The 20,943-nt window shown below is 37.4% G+C and overlaps 1 protein-coding gene across 6 annotated transcripts in view; it reads left to right on the top strand.

Moving 5' to 3' along the window:
• Window positions 1–20,943, top strand: part of LOC129397124 (ranBP2-like and GRIP domain-containing protein 4) — an 80,882-nt gene that overhangs the window by 44,362 nt on the left and 15,577 nt on the right. For 5 of the 6 annotated variants that reach the window (XM_055107521.2, XM_063594707.1, XM_055107524.2 and 2 more), the window contains 12 exons: window positions 791–1,000; window positions 3,116–3,297; window positions 3,381–3,556; window positions 3,725–3,848; window positions 4,772–4,930; window positions 5,197–5,334; window positions 5,597–5,743; window positions 6,688–6,867; window positions 6,954–7,037; window positions 10,197–10,332; window positions 13,879–13,973; window positions 14,697–16,920. In XM_055107521.2, coding sequence (XP_054963496.1) covers window positions 791–1,000; window positions 3,116–3,297; window positions 3,381–3,556; window positions 3,725–3,848; window positions 4,772–4,930; window positions 5,197–5,334; window positions 5,597–5,743; window positions 6,688–6,867; window positions 6,954–7,037; window positions 10,197–10,332; window positions 13,879–13,973; window positions 14,697–16,920 — 3,855 coding nt within the window. Of the gene's footprint in view, window positions 1–790; window positions 1,001–3,115; window positions 3,298–3,380; window positions 3,557–3,724; window positions 3,849–4,771; window positions 4,931–5,196; window positions 5,335–5,596; window positions 5,744–6,687; window positions 6,868–6,953; window positions 7,038–10,196; window positions 10,333–13,878; window positions 13,974–14,696; window positions 16,921–17,259; window positions 20,189–20,943 lie in introns of those variants that run through there. The other variant, XM_055107523.2, reaches the window with a different exon arrangement.

Raw genomic sequence — 20,943 nt, 5'->3', positions numbered from 1 at the left:
TGATTTTTTGATTGCTTACTGTAAACCTATGGAATAAAAATCTCTGGGAACGAGGCCTGGAAATAATTCTTTTTTTTTTTTTTTTCCTGAGACAGTCTTACTCTGTCACCCAGGCTGGAGTGCAGTGGCGTGATCTCGGCTCACTGCAAGCTCCGCCTCCTGGGTTCACGCCATTCTCCTCCCTCAGCCTCCCCAGTAGCTGGGACTACAGGCGCCCGCCACCAGGGCCGGCTAATTTTTTTTTTTTTTTTTTTTTTTTTTTTTTGTATTTTTAGTAGAGACGGAGTTTCACTGTGTTAGCCAGGATGGTTTTGATCTCCTGACCTCATTATCCACCCAGCTTGGCCTCCCAAAGTGCTGGGATTACAGGCATGAGCCACCGTGCCCAGCTGGAAATAATTCTTAAAAGCTGTTTAAAGGAGGATTCTGATCAGCCAGGTTCAGAAATCAGTGTATCAGATCAGAGAATAAGAGCTTGTCCCGGTTCTCCTATGGCCACTTAAATCCAGACCTTTTCATCTAAAATGCAAATATGTTTGGCATTTTTCATACACATTCCTGTCTTTTTTACCCCTTCTGCTGTCTTATGTAGATACTGAGAATATTAAACCTGTACTCTTTTCATTTGCTACATAAGCACCCGTTTTGTTGTCCAGCTGTATTTTTTGGGTTGGAGGGTTAGGTCTGCAATAATCATGTTATTTCCCCTTTGGGTATACAAATGAGACAACGTGAGCAAATACAATCTGTATTTTTAAAGTGATGGAAATAACTTAAATTTTTTTTTCAGGGCATATGTTGCTAAACTTAAGTCGTGGCAAGCAAGATTTTTTAAAAGAGATTGTTGAAACTTTTGCCAACAAAAGCGGGCAGTCTGTGTTATATGATGCTCTGTTTTCTAGTCAGTCACCTAAGGATACATCTTTTCTTGGTAGCGATGATATTGGAAACATTGATGTACAAGAACCAGAGCTTGAAGATTTGGCTAGATACGATATTGGTAAGTTATATGTTTCAGAGGAAATGGTCTCCGTCTTAATTCTTATAAATTGCCCATAATCTTATTACCCAGAAATAACGACTTAATATTTTCCTGTATTCCTTTTGTGTGTGGGTTGGGCTGGGGGGAGTTTGAATGTGGTGCTGTGGGGGTGGCATGTATTTTTTGTTGTTGTTGTTGTTTTTGAGACCAAGTTTTGCTCTTGTCGCCCATGCTGGAGTGCGGTGGTGCGATCTCGGCTCACTGTAACCTCTGCCTCCCGGGTTCAAGTAATTCTACTGCCTCAGTCTCCCAAGTAGCGGGATTACAAATGCCCACCACCACGCCCGGCTAATTTTTTGTATTTTTAGTAGAGACGGGGTTTCATCATGTTGGTCAGGCTGGTCTCAAACTCCTGACCTCAGGTGATCCACCTGCCTTGGCCTCCCAAAGTGCTGGGATTACAGGAGTGAGCCACCACGACCAGCCTTGTTGTATTTTGAGACAGGGTCTCACTGTGTCACCTGGGCTGGAGTGTAGTGGCGTGATCGTAGGTCACTGCTGCCTTGAACTTCTGGGCTCAAGGGATTCTCTTGCCTCAGCCTCCTGAGTAGCTGGTACCATAGGCACATGCCACTTGGCCCAGATAATTTTTTTTTTTTAATTGGTAGAGACAGGGTCTCCCTTTGTTGCCCAGGCTAGTCTCCAACTCCTAGGCTCAAGTGATCCTCCTGCCTAAGCCCCCCAAAGTGTTGGGATTAGGCCTGGCACAGTGGCTCATATCTGTAATCCCAGCACTTTGGGAGGCCGAGGCGGGCAGATCACCTGAGATCAGGAGTTCGAGACCATCCTGGCCAACATGGTGAAACCCCATCTCTACTAAAAATACAAAAATTATCCGGGGGTGGTGGCATGTGCCTGTAGTCCCTACTCAGGAGGCTGAGGCAGGAGAATCACTCCAACCCGGGAGGTGGAGGTTGCAGTGAGCCAAGATCACACTGCTGCACTACAGCCTGGGCGACAGAACGAGACTTCGTCTCAAAAACAAAAGTGTTGGAATTATAGGCATGAGCCACTGCATCTGGCCATATTTTTCATCTAAATGGTTGTTTATGTATGATTTATCTTGCTTCCTTCATGAATTCTCTCCCATAGTCTCTGTATTAAAACTATAAATATCACTTTTATTGGCAATATAATCTTTTTTATGAAGTAGTCATAATTTTCTTGCTACTTTCTGTTATTGGGCATCCAAGTTTTCTCAACTTTTCCACTGTTAATAATCATACTCTGATAAAAACTTCAACAAAAAGTGTCTTCATTGCAAGTTATTTCCATAGAGATACCTAAAAACAGAACTACTGAGACAAAGGACATGAACATCTTTAAGTCTTGCAAATTGCCAAAATGACGGAAAGATTATACCTCTTCATGCTTCCAGAAGCGCATAACCTTTTCTTTTCTTTTCTTTTTTTTGAGACAGAGTCTCGCTCTGTCACCCAGGCTGGAGTGCAGTGGCGCAATCTCGGCTCACTGCAACTTCTGCCTGCCAGGTTCAAGCAATTGTCTTGCCTCAGCCTCCCAAGTAGCTGGGACTATAGGCACGTGACACCGTGCTCGGCTAATTTTTTGTATTTTTAGTAGAGACGGAGTTTCACCATGCTGGCCAGGCTGGTCTCGAACTCCTGACTGCACATAACCTTTTCAATATTGACTTTCTTGTAGAAAAACAGATTTCTTTACTGTACCAATGGATTAATGTAGTGGTGTTCCATTGCTTTAATGACTTAAAGGAAAACCCATTGTTTTGGGGTTTCTTATTAGGTTAGGTGTTCTTTATTTGGCTTTTGTCAGTTGATTTTGGTTTATTGAGTTCTAGTCAGTGTCATTTTTTAAGATGGACTTAAACATTCTTCATCACTACTATTTTTATTAAAATTTCTAGAAATAATCAAGTGAGAATGCATTTAATAAGAACATGAGATTTTGCCTAACATAGAATTCCCTCCAGCTTTGATATAGAAAAGCAGTTATATAATTAAGATATATATATAATGTGAATTGTTTATGTTGGCAAAACTAATGGCACAAAGAAAAATTTCAAACCCTTAAGCCAATTTTTAAATTTTATTTCAGGTGCTATTCGAGCACATAATGGTAGTCTTCAGCACCTTACTTGGCTTGGCTTACAGTGGAATTCATTGCCTGCTTTACCTGGAATCCGAAAATGGCTAAAACAGCTTTTCCATCATTTGCCCCATGAAACCTCAAGGCTTGAAACAAATGCGCCTGAATCAATATGTATTTTAGATCTTGAAGTAAGCAAAGATTTTAACAAATTAAATATTCTGAATTTTGTTTAATTTTTTTTTCTAACTTAACTTTTCCTTAAATAAAACAGGTATTTCTCCTTGGAGTAGTATATACCAGCCACTTAGAATTAAAGGAGAAATGTAATTCTGACCACAGCTCCTATCAGCCGTTATGCCTGCCCCTTCCTGTATGTAAACAGCTTTGTACAGAAAGACAAAAGTCTTGGTGGGATGCGGTTTGTACTCTGATTCACAGAAAAGCACTGTAAGTAGTAAAACAAAAATATTGCTTTCACTTCGTGCGTAGGTTTTACCAGGGATTTAATCCTCATGTGAAGATTTAATTTGTCATGTGACCCATTAACATATATGTATGTAAGCGCTGAACTGTGTATTTAGAAAGCAATTTTAGTATATTGAACTATTTTTTTAGACCTGGAAACTCAGCAGAATTGAGACTTGTAGTTCAGCATGAAATAAACACTCTAAGAGCCCAGGAAAAACATGGCCTTCAACCTGCTCTGCTTGTACATTGGGCAAAATGCCTTCAGAAAATGGTGAGTTTTAAAGTATAAGCATTTTTAAAGAACATTACCTTAATTTTTTAAAATCATGCACTTTTTATTGAAAGTTTTTTTGTTCTGAAAACAGCAGCTTGGTCATATTATGACAGATGTGTTTTTTATTGCTGCAAAATAGTTAATGTAGTTAAATATAAGCACTTAGAGGAGCAATGCCTGGCACACAGTGAATGTTACATATTAGCTGAGCTGTTACTGTTATTCCTTAATAATTAAGTTCTGATAATTATTCAGCCTGAAAATTAAAAACAAATTAGCACAAGGCTTTGTAGATAAGACCATTATAGATCTTTCTAAATATTTAAGGTTTGTTTTGTGTCACCATTAGGTGTAGATGGTCAGCCTTTTGAACAAACTGACACTACAGAAGAGGCAGGTTTCAGCTATCTAAAAATGGCAACTGTTAAAAAGTAGTTGGGATTGCTACATTAGGGTGGTATCATTAGAAGTGTTTAAAAGTTGAGTGTAGAGGCCGGGTGCGGTGGCTCACATCTGTAATCCCAGCACGTTAGGAGGCCGAGGCGGGCAGATCACAAGATCAGGAGATCGAGATCATTCCTGGCTAACACGGTGAAACCCCGTCTCTACTAAAAATACAAAAAAAAAAACTCTACTAAAACTACAAAATTAGCCAGACATGGTGGCAGGTGCCTGTAATCCCAGCTACTTGGGAAGCTGAGGCAGGAGAATTGCTTGAACCTGCACGGCAGAGGTTGCAGTGAGTTCACTGGTATTAAGGTGGTTTAGTTATTACAGTATTTGGAAGTTGAACAAATGACTATTGAGGTACCATTTGGTTTTGACTTGAAATTTTAGTCAGTTCTTACAACTTGTAAATGAACTTTAGATCTAATCATGCGTGTTCCTTAAAGTTGTGTGCTTTTAACTTTCTTTTTTAGGGCAGCGGTCTTAATTCTTTTTATGATCAACGACAATACATAGGGAGAAGTGTTCATTATTGGAAGAAAGTTTTGCCATTGTTGAAGATAATAAAGAAGAACAGTATTCCTGAACCTATTGATCCTCTGTTTAAACATTTTCATAGTGTAGACATTCAGGTAACAGAGTTCCTTTATGAATTTATTGGAGATGGGAATTTCCAGTTTATAAACAAAGACGTGGAGCTATAAACTGCTTAAATTAATTGCCTTGTTATTTAACGGTAATCTTGTTTTCTAAATTCACTAGCTCTCACAGATAAGATATGACAGAGAAGAGTAATGAGATGTTTGTCTCTTAAGATCATATAAAATCTTTGGAAAATCATTTGGGTTTTATATTCTGAGTATAAACAATTTGACTAAAAACTATTCTGTGCGTTTAGGCATCAGAAATTGTTGAATATGAAGAAGACGCACACATAACTTTTGCTATATTGGATGCAATACATGGAAATATAGAAGATGCTGTGACTGCTTTTGAATCTATACAAAGTGTTGTTTCTTATTGGAATCTTGCACTGGTAAGTAGATGCGGTACTTGAGCTAAAAGTTTTATTTATTTATTTATTATTTCTTTTAAAAGACGGGGTTTCTCTGTTGGCCAGGCTAGAGTGCAGTGGCACAATCTTGGCTCACTGCAACCTCTGCTTCCCAGGCTCAAGCGATTCTTGTGCCTCAGCTCCTGAGTAGCTGGGATTACAGGCATGAGCTACCATGCGTGGCCAAGCTGAAAGTTTTTTGTTTTAAAAAGCTAATGATTTCATAAAAGCACTGTTTGTATAGATTTTTCACAGGAAGGCAGAAGACATTGAAAATGATGCCATTTTTCCTGAAGAACGAGAAGAATGCAAAAATTATCTGAGAAAGACCAGGGACTACCTAATAAAGATTATAGATGACAGTGATTCAAATCTTTCAGTGGTCAAGAAAGTAAGTAGCAGGTTGTTGTATGTACGTTCTTACTGATAACCCACTGGTCAATGTTTTTGCGTTGGTCTTATATTTTGGTAATTTCAAAAATACTCAGTAATATGTTGCTATTAATGCACAGAAGGGATGTGTGTATCTAAATGCTTATATTTGCTTGCTTTGTCTTAGGTTTGGTGTGTCTTTTTAAACTTGGGAATCTAGGTATATGCTCTTAAAAAGTACTTCTTGGGGAATTAGAAAAGATTTCTAAGATAAGACATTGATTTTGTTATCTTAGCAGTGTAATCAAAACAAATATTATAACCTCAGGACTAATTCTTAATGAACTTTGCTGAAATCGAAAGTTGTTGCTGACAACTTAAGAGCATTTCTTCTCATCCTCATCAGCCATTATGAACGCCCTTGTTTTCTTGCTGTCAGCTGTTTGAGATTGTCATGATGATGTTAAATTATGTTCAGTCTTCTGAGTGTTTTGTTGATTAATTTGTGTTACTACTCTTTTATTAGGATTTATGTTGTCTGGTGTATTGTAGCATCTGTATTTCTGTCACCATTGAAAATCAGTTAGAAAACATCAGTAACTTATTTTGTTCACTTGGAAAAGCTTTCCAAGTTAACATTCCTCTACAATTATCATGGTTAACAGAAGTAATAGAAAGAGCATGGACTTTAGAATCAGAAGATGTTAGATTGTACAACACTTTTCTGTGTTCATGAAGAAAAAAATAGAATAAAGACAAAAAAATAAAAATAATAATACAAAACAGCAGAAAAACAAAGAAAAAAGATAATTAAAAAACACTTTCACGTGTATTATTATTTAAAGTGTAAAGTGCTTATTAAAATGACAAAAATGTAAATAAGATAAAATATATCATTTTAGAGTTTTTACTTTTGGAATTTTTTGCAAATGAAAGCCCTTAATTAATGTCTTTTATTTTTAGTTGCCTGTGCCCCTGGAGTCTGTAAAAGAGATGCTGAAGTCAGTCCTGCAGGAACTCGAAGTCTATAGTGAAGGAGGTCCTCTCTATACAAATGGTTCTTTGCGAAATGCAGATTCAGAAAGAAAACATTCTACACCGTCTCCTACCAGATATTCACTATCACCAAGTAAAAGTTACAAGGTAAACAGGAAAGAATGGAATCGTTTCATTGTGAAATTGTTTCTAAGTGTTTTAAATGCTCTTTTGTTATTTTTATTTTTTTTTAGTATTCTCCCGAAACACCACCTCGATGGGCAGAAGATCAGATTTCTTTACTGAAAATGATTTGCCAAGAAGTAAAGGCCATTAAGGTAAGTCACTTAATTTCTCTAGCTGTACTTTTTATTCCAAGATTCCTTCCCTGGCCACTCTCTCACTTTTTTTCTGAAGCTGGTCAGAATGTCCCCTTGCCATCCAAATAGTATGGCAAGCGGACATTTTGGTCTTTTTTTTTTTTTTTTTTTTTAAGGCAGGGTCTTGTTGTGCAGGCTGGAGTACAGTGGTATGATCACAGCTTACTGCGGCTTCGACCTCCTAGCTCAAGAGAGCCTCTTGGCTCAGCCTGCCACGAAGCCAGGACTACAGACAGTCACATGCCACCAGGCCCAGCTAATTGTTGTATTTTTTGTAGAGATGGGATTTTTCCATGTTGCCCAGGGTGGCCTTGAACTCCTGGCTCAAACAATCCTCCTGCTTCAGCCTCCCAAAGTGCTGGGATTGCAGGTGTGAGCCACTGTGCCCAGCCTACATACCTTGGTCTTGACCCTTTACCATATTTTGTTTTGTTTTGTTTTGAGATGGAGTCTCACTCTGTTGCCCAGTCTGGAGTGCAATGGTGCGATCTTGGCTCACTGCAACCTCCACCTCCCAGGTTCAAGCGACTCTCCTGCCTCAGCCTCCCGAGTAGCTGGGATTACAGGCACCCACCACCAGGCCCAGCTAATTTTTGTATTTTTGGTAGACACAGAGTTTCACCATGTTGGCCAGGCTGGTTTTGAACTTCTGACCTCAGGCGATCTGCCCGCCTTGGCCTCCCAAAGTGCTGGGATTACAGGTGTAAACCACCGCACCCAGCCCTTTACTATATTTTTGAAAGTACTTTATGTGTCTCTCTCCTCATCTTCCACAAAATTTGAGACCTTCAAAGGTAGAAACTGTTTTATTTAAAATATAAGAGTTCCTGACACAGAGAAGGTTCCCAAGTGATTGAACTGCTACAATGTACTAATCATACTCTGGTCTATGAGTTCATTCCCAGATTAGCTGTGGATTACATGTGTTCAAATATATAGCTAGGAATTGAAAAGTGGTCTGAGCTTCAAAAAGTCTTACTATATTTTAATACTTCCATATGAATTTGACTTAATTATGTAAGGAAATAGTTATGTATATATATCTTATTTTAACAATAGGGTTCAAAGGAGCTTGACTTTTTTGGAATTGGAAATAAAAGTAGGTTCTTTCATGTTTATCACGCAAGAACTAAATTATACTGCTAAAGTTACATCAAGGATATGCTGATGTGTGGCGATTATTACAGTGTGATCAGCAGTATTTGCAAATTAAGAGAATACTATTTGGTGGGGAAGACATTTTTGAATTTGCACAAAAATCTTGAATGTTAATTCTGTGTAGTCATGGCCTATGACAATTACATACAATTTTGACTTAACATACAGGTTTCAGGCTCCCAACATTGTATTCTGTGGAAGCATAGTGGAGCACTAGTCCATGAGCTTGAAAAGCTTGGTACTAGTACTGACTCTGCCATTAATTAATGATCTTGGGCCAGTCACTTCCTTTGTGACTGTTTGGCTTCTTATCTTTAAAATGAGAGAATTATTGAAGCCAATTCTCATCACACTGAATGTTAAAAATTACAGTTACAGCAGTGATTGCAAATTCAAAGCTCTGGTGTGGATACCAGCAGTGACCATAAAGTTTTCTAGGTGATTCCACTAGTTTCTTATTTCTTGGATGTGTATGTGTAGCATCTGGACTAGGCACTGTAGATGGATGAATGGGGGAAATTTTATTTAGCTTGAAAATTGAGATAGTTTTGGACCTCATGGTTAGGTCTTTCTGGGAAATTTTTATTTGAAACACTTGTAGAAAAAGAAAGCAGACATGCTAGATCTGTCCCTGACCTCGCTTGTTAGAACTGATCGGATTCCTGGGCTGATACAGAGAAGTTTGAAACTTTTCAAAATTTACCTGTTTTCTGATACCACTACAATTTCTTTGGAAAAAGAATTTCCTGTTAAGTGTCTGTTTTGTAAGGGGACATTTTGTAGGTTCTAGGGTTGGGTATGGTGCTGTCATTTAGTTTTCTTCAGCGGAGATCAGGTAGCCACATAGCTACACTAGACGGCATTGTATCTATCTGCCATCTTGTCAAGGCAGCAGAGTTGTGTAAGAAAACATTTTTGGAGTCAGATGTGGTTCAAATTCCAGCTGTTATTCCCTGCATCCCTTTTTCTCATTTTAAGATAGGAGCTAATATTGTTTACCTAACAGTGTAGATAGTATAAAAATTAAGAGTTTAAGTGCATTGGATGTATTATTATATACATAATAAATTATCTGCAGCTACTGCTTTTTTCCCTTTCCTGGTGGAGCATTTGAACATCACCTGGAGAATTAGTTGTATTTTGTTTCAGCATGGGGTTAAGTGAAAAGCTAATTTGGGGAGGTGATTTGGAATGTCAGGTATTCCAGATTGCAGTGTAGAAAGAACACACTGAAAGGATGGTCAGTGTAATGTTAGAGGACTGTGAAAGTTGGGGAAAGAAGTTTAGTTTGTAGGTACTTGTTTCTTTGAGCAGGGAATTGTCTTGGCTGGAGGTGAATGTCAGAAAGGTTAATGTAGGCAAGTGTAGAATGGAAATGAAGGTGTGATCATTTAGGAGGTTATTTGTTTAGGTGAGAGAGTTAATGAATTAGGTTTTGTATTAACGAATGAAAATGGGAGCAGATAAATTTTTAACAAATTAAGAATCATATTTTAAAATCAGCACCAGGTACCTAGAACTCATTGGCAAATAGAAACTTTCAAAAGATGTAATCAGGTCCAGGCGTGGTGGGTCACACCTATAATCCCAGCACTTTGGGAGGCTGAGGTGGTGGATCACTTGAGGTCAGGAGTTCAAGACTAGCCTGGCAAACATGGTGAAACCCCATCTCTACTATTATACAAAAAATTAGCCGGGCGTGCTGGCTGATGCCTGTAATCCCAGCTACTCGGGAGGCTGAGGTGGGAGAATTACTTGAGCCCAGGAGGTGGAGGTTGTGGTGAGCCAAGATTGTGCCATTGCACTCCAGCCTGGATGACAGATCGAGACACCATCTCAAAAAAGAAAAAAAGAAAAAATCAGTTATTTAAATTTAAAAGAGTAAGTTTCCCCAGCACTGTTTCTGGCATGATATAATTAAATGATTAAAATTATTTGATTTTTTTTTTCTTCCAATAGAAAGAAATGCAGGAGTTGAAACTAAATAGCAGTAAGTCAGCATCCCATCATCGTTGGCCCACAGAGAATTATGGACCAGACTCGGTGCCTGATGGATATCAGAGGTCACAGACATTTCATGGGGCTCCACTAACAGGTGAGCTGGCAAGTGGATAATCGCATATTTTAGTAAAACTACTTTACTTCCCTCTTTTAAGTAGATAACGTGTGAAATCACCTTGTTTATATATGTTTGTTAATATACATGTCAACGTCTGTTTATCTGTGACTTCAAAAGCTGTATTTGATGTTACGGAGATTTTTATAATCCCAAGCAGAAAAAACGAGCCGTATGTGATCACGTGTATATAAAGGCTTAAAGAACACTTAATCCACACCTCGGATGAGCTGAGATGAGATTATTCCTTAAATTGAAAAATGTTATTGAATAGAGTTATGCACTAAGAAATGCTTAATTAAGAACCTACACCTCTGGGGAATTATTTTGATGATAATGATGAGAGGCAGGACGTTATATAGGAAATCTTACTTAATTTGAAATATTATGGTTATATAAAGAAAGAAAAGGAGTTTGGACCTGAATCATACTGGGTTTTTAAGTTCTGCTCTATCACTTACTATAATAGCTGTGTAAGTTAACCTGTCTGAAATGTGGAGATAATACTTGCCTTACATAATTACTATGAGCATTTGTGTATGTGCAGGTGGGCGTGGGTGTGTATCAGACATTTATTAGAGTATAGAGTAAACAGTTAATGAACTAAGGTTACTAATAGTGTTTACTGTGGGTTGGCTATGTGCAAAAGTGCTTTGTGAATGTAATTTGATTTAATTACAGTAACTTAGAATGGCCGGTACCATTATTAATCCCTTTTTTATAAATAAGGAAATGGATAAAGAAAGGTTAGGTAACTTACTCATTATTATACAGCTAGTTATTGATAGAGCCGAGATTCACACTCCAGTGGTGTAACTCCAAAGCACTTGCCAGTATAATACATTGCTCCCAGGCAGCCAGAAATAACAAAATTGTTCCTTTTACGTACGACAGACTTCTGAAATGGTAGTAGTAGTGCCCTTTTTTTTCTCTCTTTTTAGCCCAGGAAAGATTTAGAAGAAAATGTAGTTTAGATGAGCACATTTGTGTGATGGTTCATATAGTTAAGGCAACCCCACTAACCTTTTGTGATAGTATCTTCTCAACACAAGCAAAATAACAGAAAATCTTTGTGAAGTCAAGCTTATTAAATGTCGTAAGTCATAGATAAGTATATGAAATGTCTAACGTTCAAACCTTGTTTTCTTGAAACCTTACACATCATATAGGTCCTTGTAAGAGGATAAACAAACCGGCTAGCCTTTCCTGGGGCTTTTTTAGTGATGTGTGCAGTCAGTTATTTGGTGCCTTGTGGGTCATGATTTCCATTTCTTCTGTGTACAGGCATAAAAGGTCTTCTGTTCTTATACAAGCATGTAAATCCAACATTCTCATTGTCTCATTTTATTCTTGCAATGACCCTGTGAAATGTGTAGAAGCAGCACATCCTCATTTTACAATTGAGAAACATGGAGACTCCAAATGGATTATTTACAGGTTCACAAAACAGCTTTGTGGCACTGAAAGGGCGAGAGCCAAGATCTCCTGATTTCTGTTCCTGTGTTCATAGATTCTTTTTCCTTAATAAAAGTAAACATATATCAAGATGGTCCTTGTTTTTTTAAAATAAGGTGATTAAAATTAAAGATTAATGAGCTCATAGGAGATACTCAGAAGTACTGAACAGGGTGAAGAAAACTAAAAACTAACCACCTTATTAGCATTTCTTATATTTGAGAACATTTCCTTCTGGTTCTTTCTCTATACATATAGTATTTTTTATGAGATTGTTAGCATGTTACTATGTTGTGTGTAGATGAGCTAGCCTGTTTTTTAAATGTTACTTTAGTTCTGAGCATTTTTAAACTTAAATGTTTTTTGAATATTAATGAGTTCATGGTATCCCATCACATGGAAGTACTGTAAATTCTGTTCCTTTATTTATGTTGTTTCTGGTTTATGCCATTACAAATTCTAGGACACTGTCCTAGTTTTGTAGGGTATTCAAAATATTCAGTTTATGCTCTTACCACTAGTATCTGATAGTGCCATTTTCGCACTTTTGCTAATGCTGACTTACTAGCTTATAAAATCCTTTGCCAATTTGTAGGAACAAAAGTGATATCAATTTTTAAGTTTTTTTAATACTAGTCATGCTCAACAATTCATGCAAATGGCAGTTGGTAGTTTTGCCATCTTCAACGTGGGTACCTTCCAGTTGTTTGGTTTCTTGGTAAAACTCACACAAAACAGATGGAGAAGAGTTTTTGTATATCAACATGAATGTTAATGTGATTTTTTAAAAGCCAACGAACACATTTGTGTTCCTTGTGAGATCCTGTGCATGAATTTGTCAGGTAATTTTTTTGACCTGAACATTCTCATAATAGCTTCAATTTGCACAATGCAAACTCGTCATTTTGCAGATTTTCAAGGCTCACTTCAAAAACATGTTCCTTGAGGCCCATTAACATTTCTTTCCTAAATTGTCTATTCATACGGTGCTTTAAAAAATTAGATTACTTTTAGTAGATTTATTAGAGCCGCACAGTTTAGAGTCAGTAGTCAATTAAAGTCCCTACTTAAACTTCACACTAAGATTTTTTTTTTATTTAATATTTTATTTTTTCTTTTTGCTTTCATGCAGACAGACATCTTGCAAGACTTTAAGATTCTTGGGCCATTTCTGTCAGGTTGTTCTGTGTTCTGTGCCTGCTTCCTCCCCATAGTAATTTCAAAATAGCTATCCTCACCTCTGTAAGGTTTCCAAAATCAAACTTGGGCTTCTGGCTAGCCTTTTCTAGGTCTTGATTTTTCAGTGCTTTCCAGAGGCAATTGTTTGGAACCTCTTGGCACAGTTTCTGTTTCTTCTTCCATGTACAGGCATAAAAGGTCTTTTGGTTGTTTTCTGGTAAAACTATCATAAAACAGTTCAAGCAAATGACTATTGGTAGTTTTGTCATTAACGTGGGTGCCTTCTAGTCATTTTGTTTCCTGGTAAAACAGACCAAACAGAGAGAGCAGACAGTTTGTACATCTGTATGAGTGTTGATGTGCTTTTTATTTTAAGCCAGGGAACACATTTTATGTTATTTATGACATCCTTTCCATGAATTTGTCAGGTGATTTTTGAGCTGAACATTCTCAGTAATAGCTTTAGTTTACAAAATACAACCTAGTCTTTCTGCAGATTTTCTAGGCCCACTTCAAATGCATTGACCATCAGATGGCATCTTGGTTCCTTACGTCCTTTCTGTGACTGAATGTCCATAATTCCACATCATACTGATCTTTCTTAGAAAAGGCAACAGTTACTTTCTTCTTTATTCCTTTTTTAATGCTTGTGAGGTAGTTCTTGTTGATCACAGCGATGCTATTCTCTTATTCTTCATGTCATATTTAGCAATTTTTTCTAGTTTGTCATTTGATAATCTTGATTGGTGTATTTTGATGTACAGAAATTTAAAATTTATGTAGTTAAATCTTTCTTTAATTTCTATTGCCTTTGTATTTATAGCTCTTGCCTAGATAGTCTTAACTGTAGTATAGACTTTAACAGTGTTTTCTTTCTTTCTTTTTTTTTAGTTGCAACTACTGGCCCTTCAGTATATTATAGTCAGTCACCAGCATATAATTCCCAGTATCTTCTCAGACCAGCAGCTAATGTTACTCCCACAAAGGTAACAAAGGAATAATTTATACATTTATAATTATTTTCTTTTTAAATTGTTTAGGGTTCCTTCAAATAAATTCAAGAGAGCAGTTCACTATGAAAACTTTTATGTCCCTTAAAATGTAGATATTTTAAATTTATCTCCAAATACAGAAATTATCCTTCTTAGTCACCTTATTTTTGTGTTAATAAGTGTGAATATTTAGAATATTTTAAAAATGGGAGTGGTGGTGGTGGATCCTTCATCGTTCTGTTTTAACAGAAATAGAACTGTAATGCCCTTGCTGACCCACTATGTGGTAAGTACTTTCAGGCCTGATACAGCTATATATATAACAATTGATTGAAGACTCAATATTACAGTGGTAGTTGAATGTGACAGCTTTGAGGACAGAGTGTTGGGGTGCATTTAGACCCTTGCTCTTCTGCTTATTTTGACCACAGGCAAGTTTCTTAACCTCTCAATACATCAGTTGCCTCACGTGTAAAATGAGGATAATAATAATACCTTAATTCATAGGGTTTTTGAGGATATTAAAATGAGATAATAATGTAAAGTGCTTAGAACAGTGCCCAGCTGGTGCATTAATAAATGCTCAATAAATGTTATCATCATCATCATCATCATTATTGTTAACATCATTTGATAAATTAGGAATGAAGAAGGTATTTATTTCATGACTATTTTGGGCATGTGGATCAAGAAAATTCACCTTCATTTATGTTTCAGGGTTCTTCTAATACAGAATTTAAGTCAACCAAAGAAGGATTTTCCATCCCTGTGTCTGCTGATGGATTTAAATTTGGCATTTCAGAACCAGGAAATCAAGAAAAGAAAAGTGAAAAGCCTCTTGAAAATGATACTGGCTTCCAGGCTCAGGATATTAGTGGCCAGAAGAATGGCAGTGGTGTGATTTTTGGCCAAACAAGTAACACTTTTACATTTGCAGATGTTGGAAAATCAACTTCAGGAGAAGGATTTCAGTTTGGCCAAAAAGACCCCAATTTCAAGGGATTTTCAGGTGCTGGAGAAAAATTATTCTCATCACAATGTGGTAAAATGGCCAATAAAGCAAACACTTCCGGTGACTTTGAGAAAGATGATGATGCCTATAAGACTGAGGACAGCGATGACATCCATTTTGAACCAGTAGTTCAAATGCCTGAAAAAGTAGAACTTGTAACCGGAGAAGAAGGTGAAAAAGTTCTGTATTCACAGCGGGTAAAACTATTTAGATTTGATGCTGAGATAAGTCAGTGGAAAGAAAGGGGCTTGGGGAACTTAAAAATCCTCATAAATGAGCTCAATGGCAAACCAAGAATGCTGATGCGAAGAGACCAAGTACTAAAAGTGTGTGCTAATCATTGGATAACAACTACAATGAACCTGAAGCCCCTCTCTGGATCAGATAGAGTATGGATGTGGTTAGCCAGTGATTTCTCTGATGGTGATGCCAAACTAGAGCAGTTGGCAGCAAAATTTAAAACACCAGAGCTGGCTGAAGAATTCAAGCAGAAATTTGAGGAATGCCAGCGGCTTCTGTTAGACATACCACTTCAAACTCCCCATAAACTTGTAGATACTGGCAGAGCTGCCAAGTTAATACAGAGAGCTGAAGAAATGAAGAGTGGACTGAAAGATTTCAAAACATTTTTGACAAATGATCAAACAAAAGTCACTGAGGAAGAAAATAAGGGTCCAGGTACAGGTGCAGCCGGTACCTCAGACACAACAATAAAACCCAATCCTGAAAACACTGGGCCCACATTAGAATGGGATAACTATGATTTAAGGGAAGATGCTTTGGATGATAATGTTAGTAGTAGCTCAGTACATGATTCTCCGTTGGCAAGTAGCCCTGTGAGAAAAAATCTTTTCCGCTCTGATGAGTCAACAACAGGATCTGACTTCAGTTTTAAATCTGCTTTGAGTCTATCTAAGTCTCCTGCCAAGTTGAATCAGAGTGGGACTTCAGTTGGCACTGATGAAGAATCTGATGTTACTCAAGAAGAAGAGAGAGATGGACAGTACTTTGAACCTGTTGTTCCTTTACCTGATCTAGTTGAAGTATCCAGTGGTGAGGAAAATGAACAAGTTGTTTTTAGTCACAGGGCAGAACTCTACAGATATGATAAAGATGTTGGTCAATGGAAAGAAAGGGGCATTGGTGATATAAAGATTTTACAGAATTATGATAATAAGCAAGTTCATATAGTGATGAGAAGGGACCAAGTATTAAAACTTTGTGCCAATCACAGAATAACTCCAGACATGAGTTTGCACAATATGAAAGGGACAGAAAGAGTATGGGTGTGGACTGCATGTGATTTTGCAGATGGAGAAAGAAAAGTAGAGCATTTAGCTGTTCGTTTTAAACTACAGGATGTTGCAGACTCGTTTAAGAAAATTTTTGATGAAGCAAAAACAGCCCAGGAAAAAGATTCTTTGATAGCACCTCATGTTTCTTGGTCAAGCACTCCCAGAGAGTCACCATGTGGCAAAATTGCTGTAGCTGTATTAGAAGAAACCACAAGAGAGAGGACAGATGTTATTCAGGGTGATGATGTAGCAGATGCAGCTTCAGAAGTTGAAGTGTCTAGCACATCTGAAACAACAACAAAAGCAGTGGTTTCTCCTGCAAAGTTTGTATTTCGTTCAGAGTCTGTTAAAAGCATTTTTAGTAGTGAAAAATCAAAACCAGTTGCATTTGGCAACAGTTCTGCCACTGGGTCTTTGTTTGGATTTGGTTTTAATGCACCTTTGAAAAGTAACAATAGTGAAACTAGTTCAGTAGCCCAGAGTGGATGTGAAAGCAAAGTGGAACCTAAAAAATGTGAACTGTCAAAGAACTCTGATATCGAACAGTCTTCAGATAGGAAAGTCAAAAATCTCTCTGCTTCCTTTCCAACGGAAGAATCTTCAATCAACTACACATTTAAAACACCAGAAAAGGGTAGGTACTTTGTTGTTTAAGCACAATTTTTCTTTCTTTTAATATTTAGCTTGATGCAGACTCTCTGTGGGATACTAATGTTGGGATATAAACGATGCTTTGTGAACACCCCCAAAATATTTGAGCAATTTTTTTTCTCCCTTAAGTTCACGGTGAGGTTTCAAAGAGCAAGAGAACTTAGTTAAAGACATTTCAGTAACTGGAAGATACTTCTATCATGCTAGGGCAGAGCAAAAGAACTTGGTACAGTGTACGGACTCATGCTTGAATCATGCGCATTAACGTGAGTCTTTTTTTAAAGTGTTCATTTTCATTTGTTCTGTTTCTTTTGTCACTCAGAAAACATGATATTGAGGCTGGGCACGGTGGCTCACTCCTAGAATGCCAGCACTTTGGGAGGTTGAGGTGGGCAGATCACTTGAGCTCAGGAGTTCGAGACCAGCCTGGCCAACATGGTGAAACCCTGTTTCTACTGAAAATACAAAAATGAGCCGGGCGTGGTGGTGTGTGCCTATAATTAGCAGCTACTCAGGAGGTTGAGGCAGGAGGATCGCTTGAGCACAGGAGATGGAGGTAGCAGTGAGCTGAAATCATGCCACTGCACTCCAGCCTGACTGAGTGAGACTTTGTCTCCAAAAAAACAAACAAACAAACAAACAAACAAAAAAACCATGATATTGAGATGTTCTCATTTTATGTGTTGTATGTCAGTCTTGCTCATGTATTAAATGAGCAAAGAATGAAACTACAGGGATAAATGAATATGTAAGACAGTCAGATTGGTGGTATAAATTGAGGGATTCTGGCTTTTTATGTTTTAAAAGCATATTCATTTTGTTTCCTAAAATGTTAAAAAATGAAATATTCTTTATTTTCTAGGATTTAATTTTAGCCTTTTTAAATCTAATCCCATGGCCTTTTGGACTAGCACCCCTTCCTCACAGCCTGAGAGCAAAGGTATAGAACTAGCATTCTCAGTATGAGATAACAGCAGTTTTTAGCAGCTGGTAGCCCTTAGCAAAGTATTAATAACTGTGGCTGTATGAAATGAAGTACTTACCACTACAACATGCATGTTAAAGAATGCCAGTTTAAGCAAAGTACCTTTTGACTGGTGGCATGACACCCTTGTTGGTTTGTTTTTTAAAATGTACTGGGATGCTGATTTGTAATGTACTTCATTGCTCTGCTATTTGAGGTCTGCTCAATGAAGACCTATGTTTTATCTAATGTTTATCTTTAGCCACTAACGTCTGCCAGTATTCACATGTAGTGGCAACGGCATGTATACAGTATGGAAGAGTGTCCCTGTAGGGCTGTTCTTTTGTGCATGGTTTAGAAAAATGCTGTATTTGAAAATGGACCCCATTTTTAACAGCCAGCATTCTACAGCTTGCATATTATGTATGTTGCACAGATCATTTTTAGAAGTGTGGCTTCTAGAGTGGAACAAGAAGTGGGATCTGTTGAAGGCCTTCAAGAACAGGTTAGGGAAGTGAAATCTCACCCTTAGTGACCAGTAACACATCTTAGCCATGCCAAACAAGTACAATGATAAAGTAACAATCTCTGATTTTTTTTTAAGTATACCAGTTTTATTACCAGCTAAGGTAGCTCTTAATCTTTTATTTTAAAGATACGGTCTTTGAGAAATGTGAAAAGTGTTAACTTAAAAGTGGATGTATACTTGCGTACAGTTTCTGTGAGCTCTAGGTTAGGAATCCCTGACCTAAGAACAAATGTGCCTATACACTACTGTAGAACATAGAGCCTTATTCTGTTTTGAATCTGATAATGTCATTGTCCCAAGGGACCTTAGAAATGAAGACTTTAGACATGAGTAAACTGAGGCCAAGAGAGGCTGATTTACCCAAGGGGTCTTTACTGAGTAATAGCAGAAGTGGAACAAGAATCTGTATCTTACGGTGTACTGTTATTTCTCCTAGCTAGGAAATGATACTAAGTTTTTGTTTATAATGAAGGAGAGGGACAAATTTCACATTGTAAAAGGAAGGGCACTGGTTCTGCAGAGCAGTGTCATCCAATAGAAAGAAAATATAACCTGTGTATGTAATTTAAAATTGTCATTTGGTGCAATGGCTTGTGCCTGTAATCCCAGTTACTTGGGAGGCTGAGGCAGAGGGATCACTTGAGCTCACAAGTTCCAGGCTTCAGTGAACTGTGATCACATCACTGCAGTCCAGCTCTGGGTGACAAAGCAAGACCGCATCTCAAATAAATACATAAATAAATAAATTTTCTAGTAGCCATATTAAAAAGAATAAAAAGAAACCGTTAAAAAGGGAAACAGATGAAAGTAACTTTATCGATAGATTTGATTTAACTCATTATGTCCAAAATATCATTTTAACTTCTAATTAATATAAAAAGTAATGATATTTTACATTATTGTTTTTCACCAAGTCTTCAAAATCCAGTGTGTGTGTTTACACTTACTGTTAGCATGTCTTGATTTGGACTAGCCACCTTGTGAGGTTTTAATAGAATGTGGCTAGGCTACCATATTGGACACCATAGCTCTCAGAATGTTTCCCTGTCACCAGTTGGTATACATGGCATGCTTCATAACTGGCTTACTTTATTAAACTCCTTTAGCCAGAAGTTCTTCTTTACATTAATAGATCAGAACAGGTTGCATATAGAAGTTTTTTCTGTTTCTAATTTTTTGCCCTTTGCATTGATGGTGGCTGGGGATGGGTTGTTTTCAGCCATATGAATGGTCTTAGATTTTATAGTGTTAGCTACCCATAGAGTAACAGTTTTTATTTAATTTTATCTAGTATCATGCTTGAACACAGGCAAACTAGACGCAACTCTAGTCACCTTCCATTCTTGGCAATTGTTAACTTTCCTTACAGGAACTAATCACAGTTGGCTTTGGATTAGTTTCATATGTATACTAATACTTGCTTATGTTTTAAGATTTTTTTCAATTGCTGCAAATGCATGGATATTTTGGTAAACTATTGTATGCTAAGTATAGTTAGGCAACACTTTAAAATTTTTAAGCTTTTTAAATTCTAGAAATTTGTAGTAATTCTTTTCAATGACTATTAAGTAAACACAAGATTTTTTTTTGTTTTCTTTGGTTTTAAATAGATTCTGTGTTCACTTAGGGTTTTTGGTAGAACACTAAATCAGGATGCTAATTCTAATTCATGATTATCGTACATCTCTGCATCAAAGTATATGTGTTTTTTTTCAGTATGCTGTATTAACCTATAGATAGGTTCCATGGTTTTTATTTTCAGGTAGAGTATTAACGTCAATACTTAATACCTTATCCTTGTCAATTTTTTTGACTGGTGTTACAGCAAAAGAGAAGAAAAAACCTGAAGATTCTCCCTCAGATAGTCTCGGTCTCCTGACCTCGTGATCCACCCGCCTCGGCCTCCCAAAGTGCTGGGATTACAGGCATGAGGCACTGCGCCTGGCTGACACATGTCTTAATTCTGGTATTCACCAGATTTGTTTCGTGTTCTCCGTTGTTAGTCATCAAATTTGTCTACTTTTTAAATAGAAACATTAGCTAGAGCAAGGAACTTAGAAACACTCAAGCGGCACTGAATGTGTAGAATTGCATAACCAATATAGCTTCTTTGCTTTCACATTTACAACTAGTTGGAGTTTTAGTTCAGCCGCACCCAGTATCTTCCATTCTGCTTCCAGGAAGAAATGGAAAAATGTCAGCCATGATGATGCAGTATTTTAGTAGCAAGTTGATGGTGTTTTGGTTTCCCATGGGAAATATTGTCACTGGAGCATTAGCAGCTATCGGTCACTTATTAGGGTAAAAAAGCAACTTCAGAAGAATTTAACATATGCCAAAGAATCAACAAAGGAAGTAATCAGCCAGGGCAAAGGTCGCACAAGAGATTGTAATCTAGCAATCAGCAGTGGAATAAGCAGTCAGCTTACCAGAAACCCAGGAAAATGCTTCAGAAAGGGCAGTCAGGACTAAGGCAATTTAATGAAATGCAAAATAAATGAAATCTGAAGTTT

This window comes from Pan paniscus, chromosome 12 (genome assembly GCF_029289425.2).
Source record: "Pan paniscus chromosome 12, NHGRI_mPanPan1-v2.0_pri, whole genome shotgun sequence".
Lineage (NCBI taxonomy): Eukaryota > Metazoa > Chordata > Mammalia > Primates > Hominidae > Pan > Pan paniscus.
This window is presented reverse-complemented; position numbering and strand designations above follow the sequence as displayed.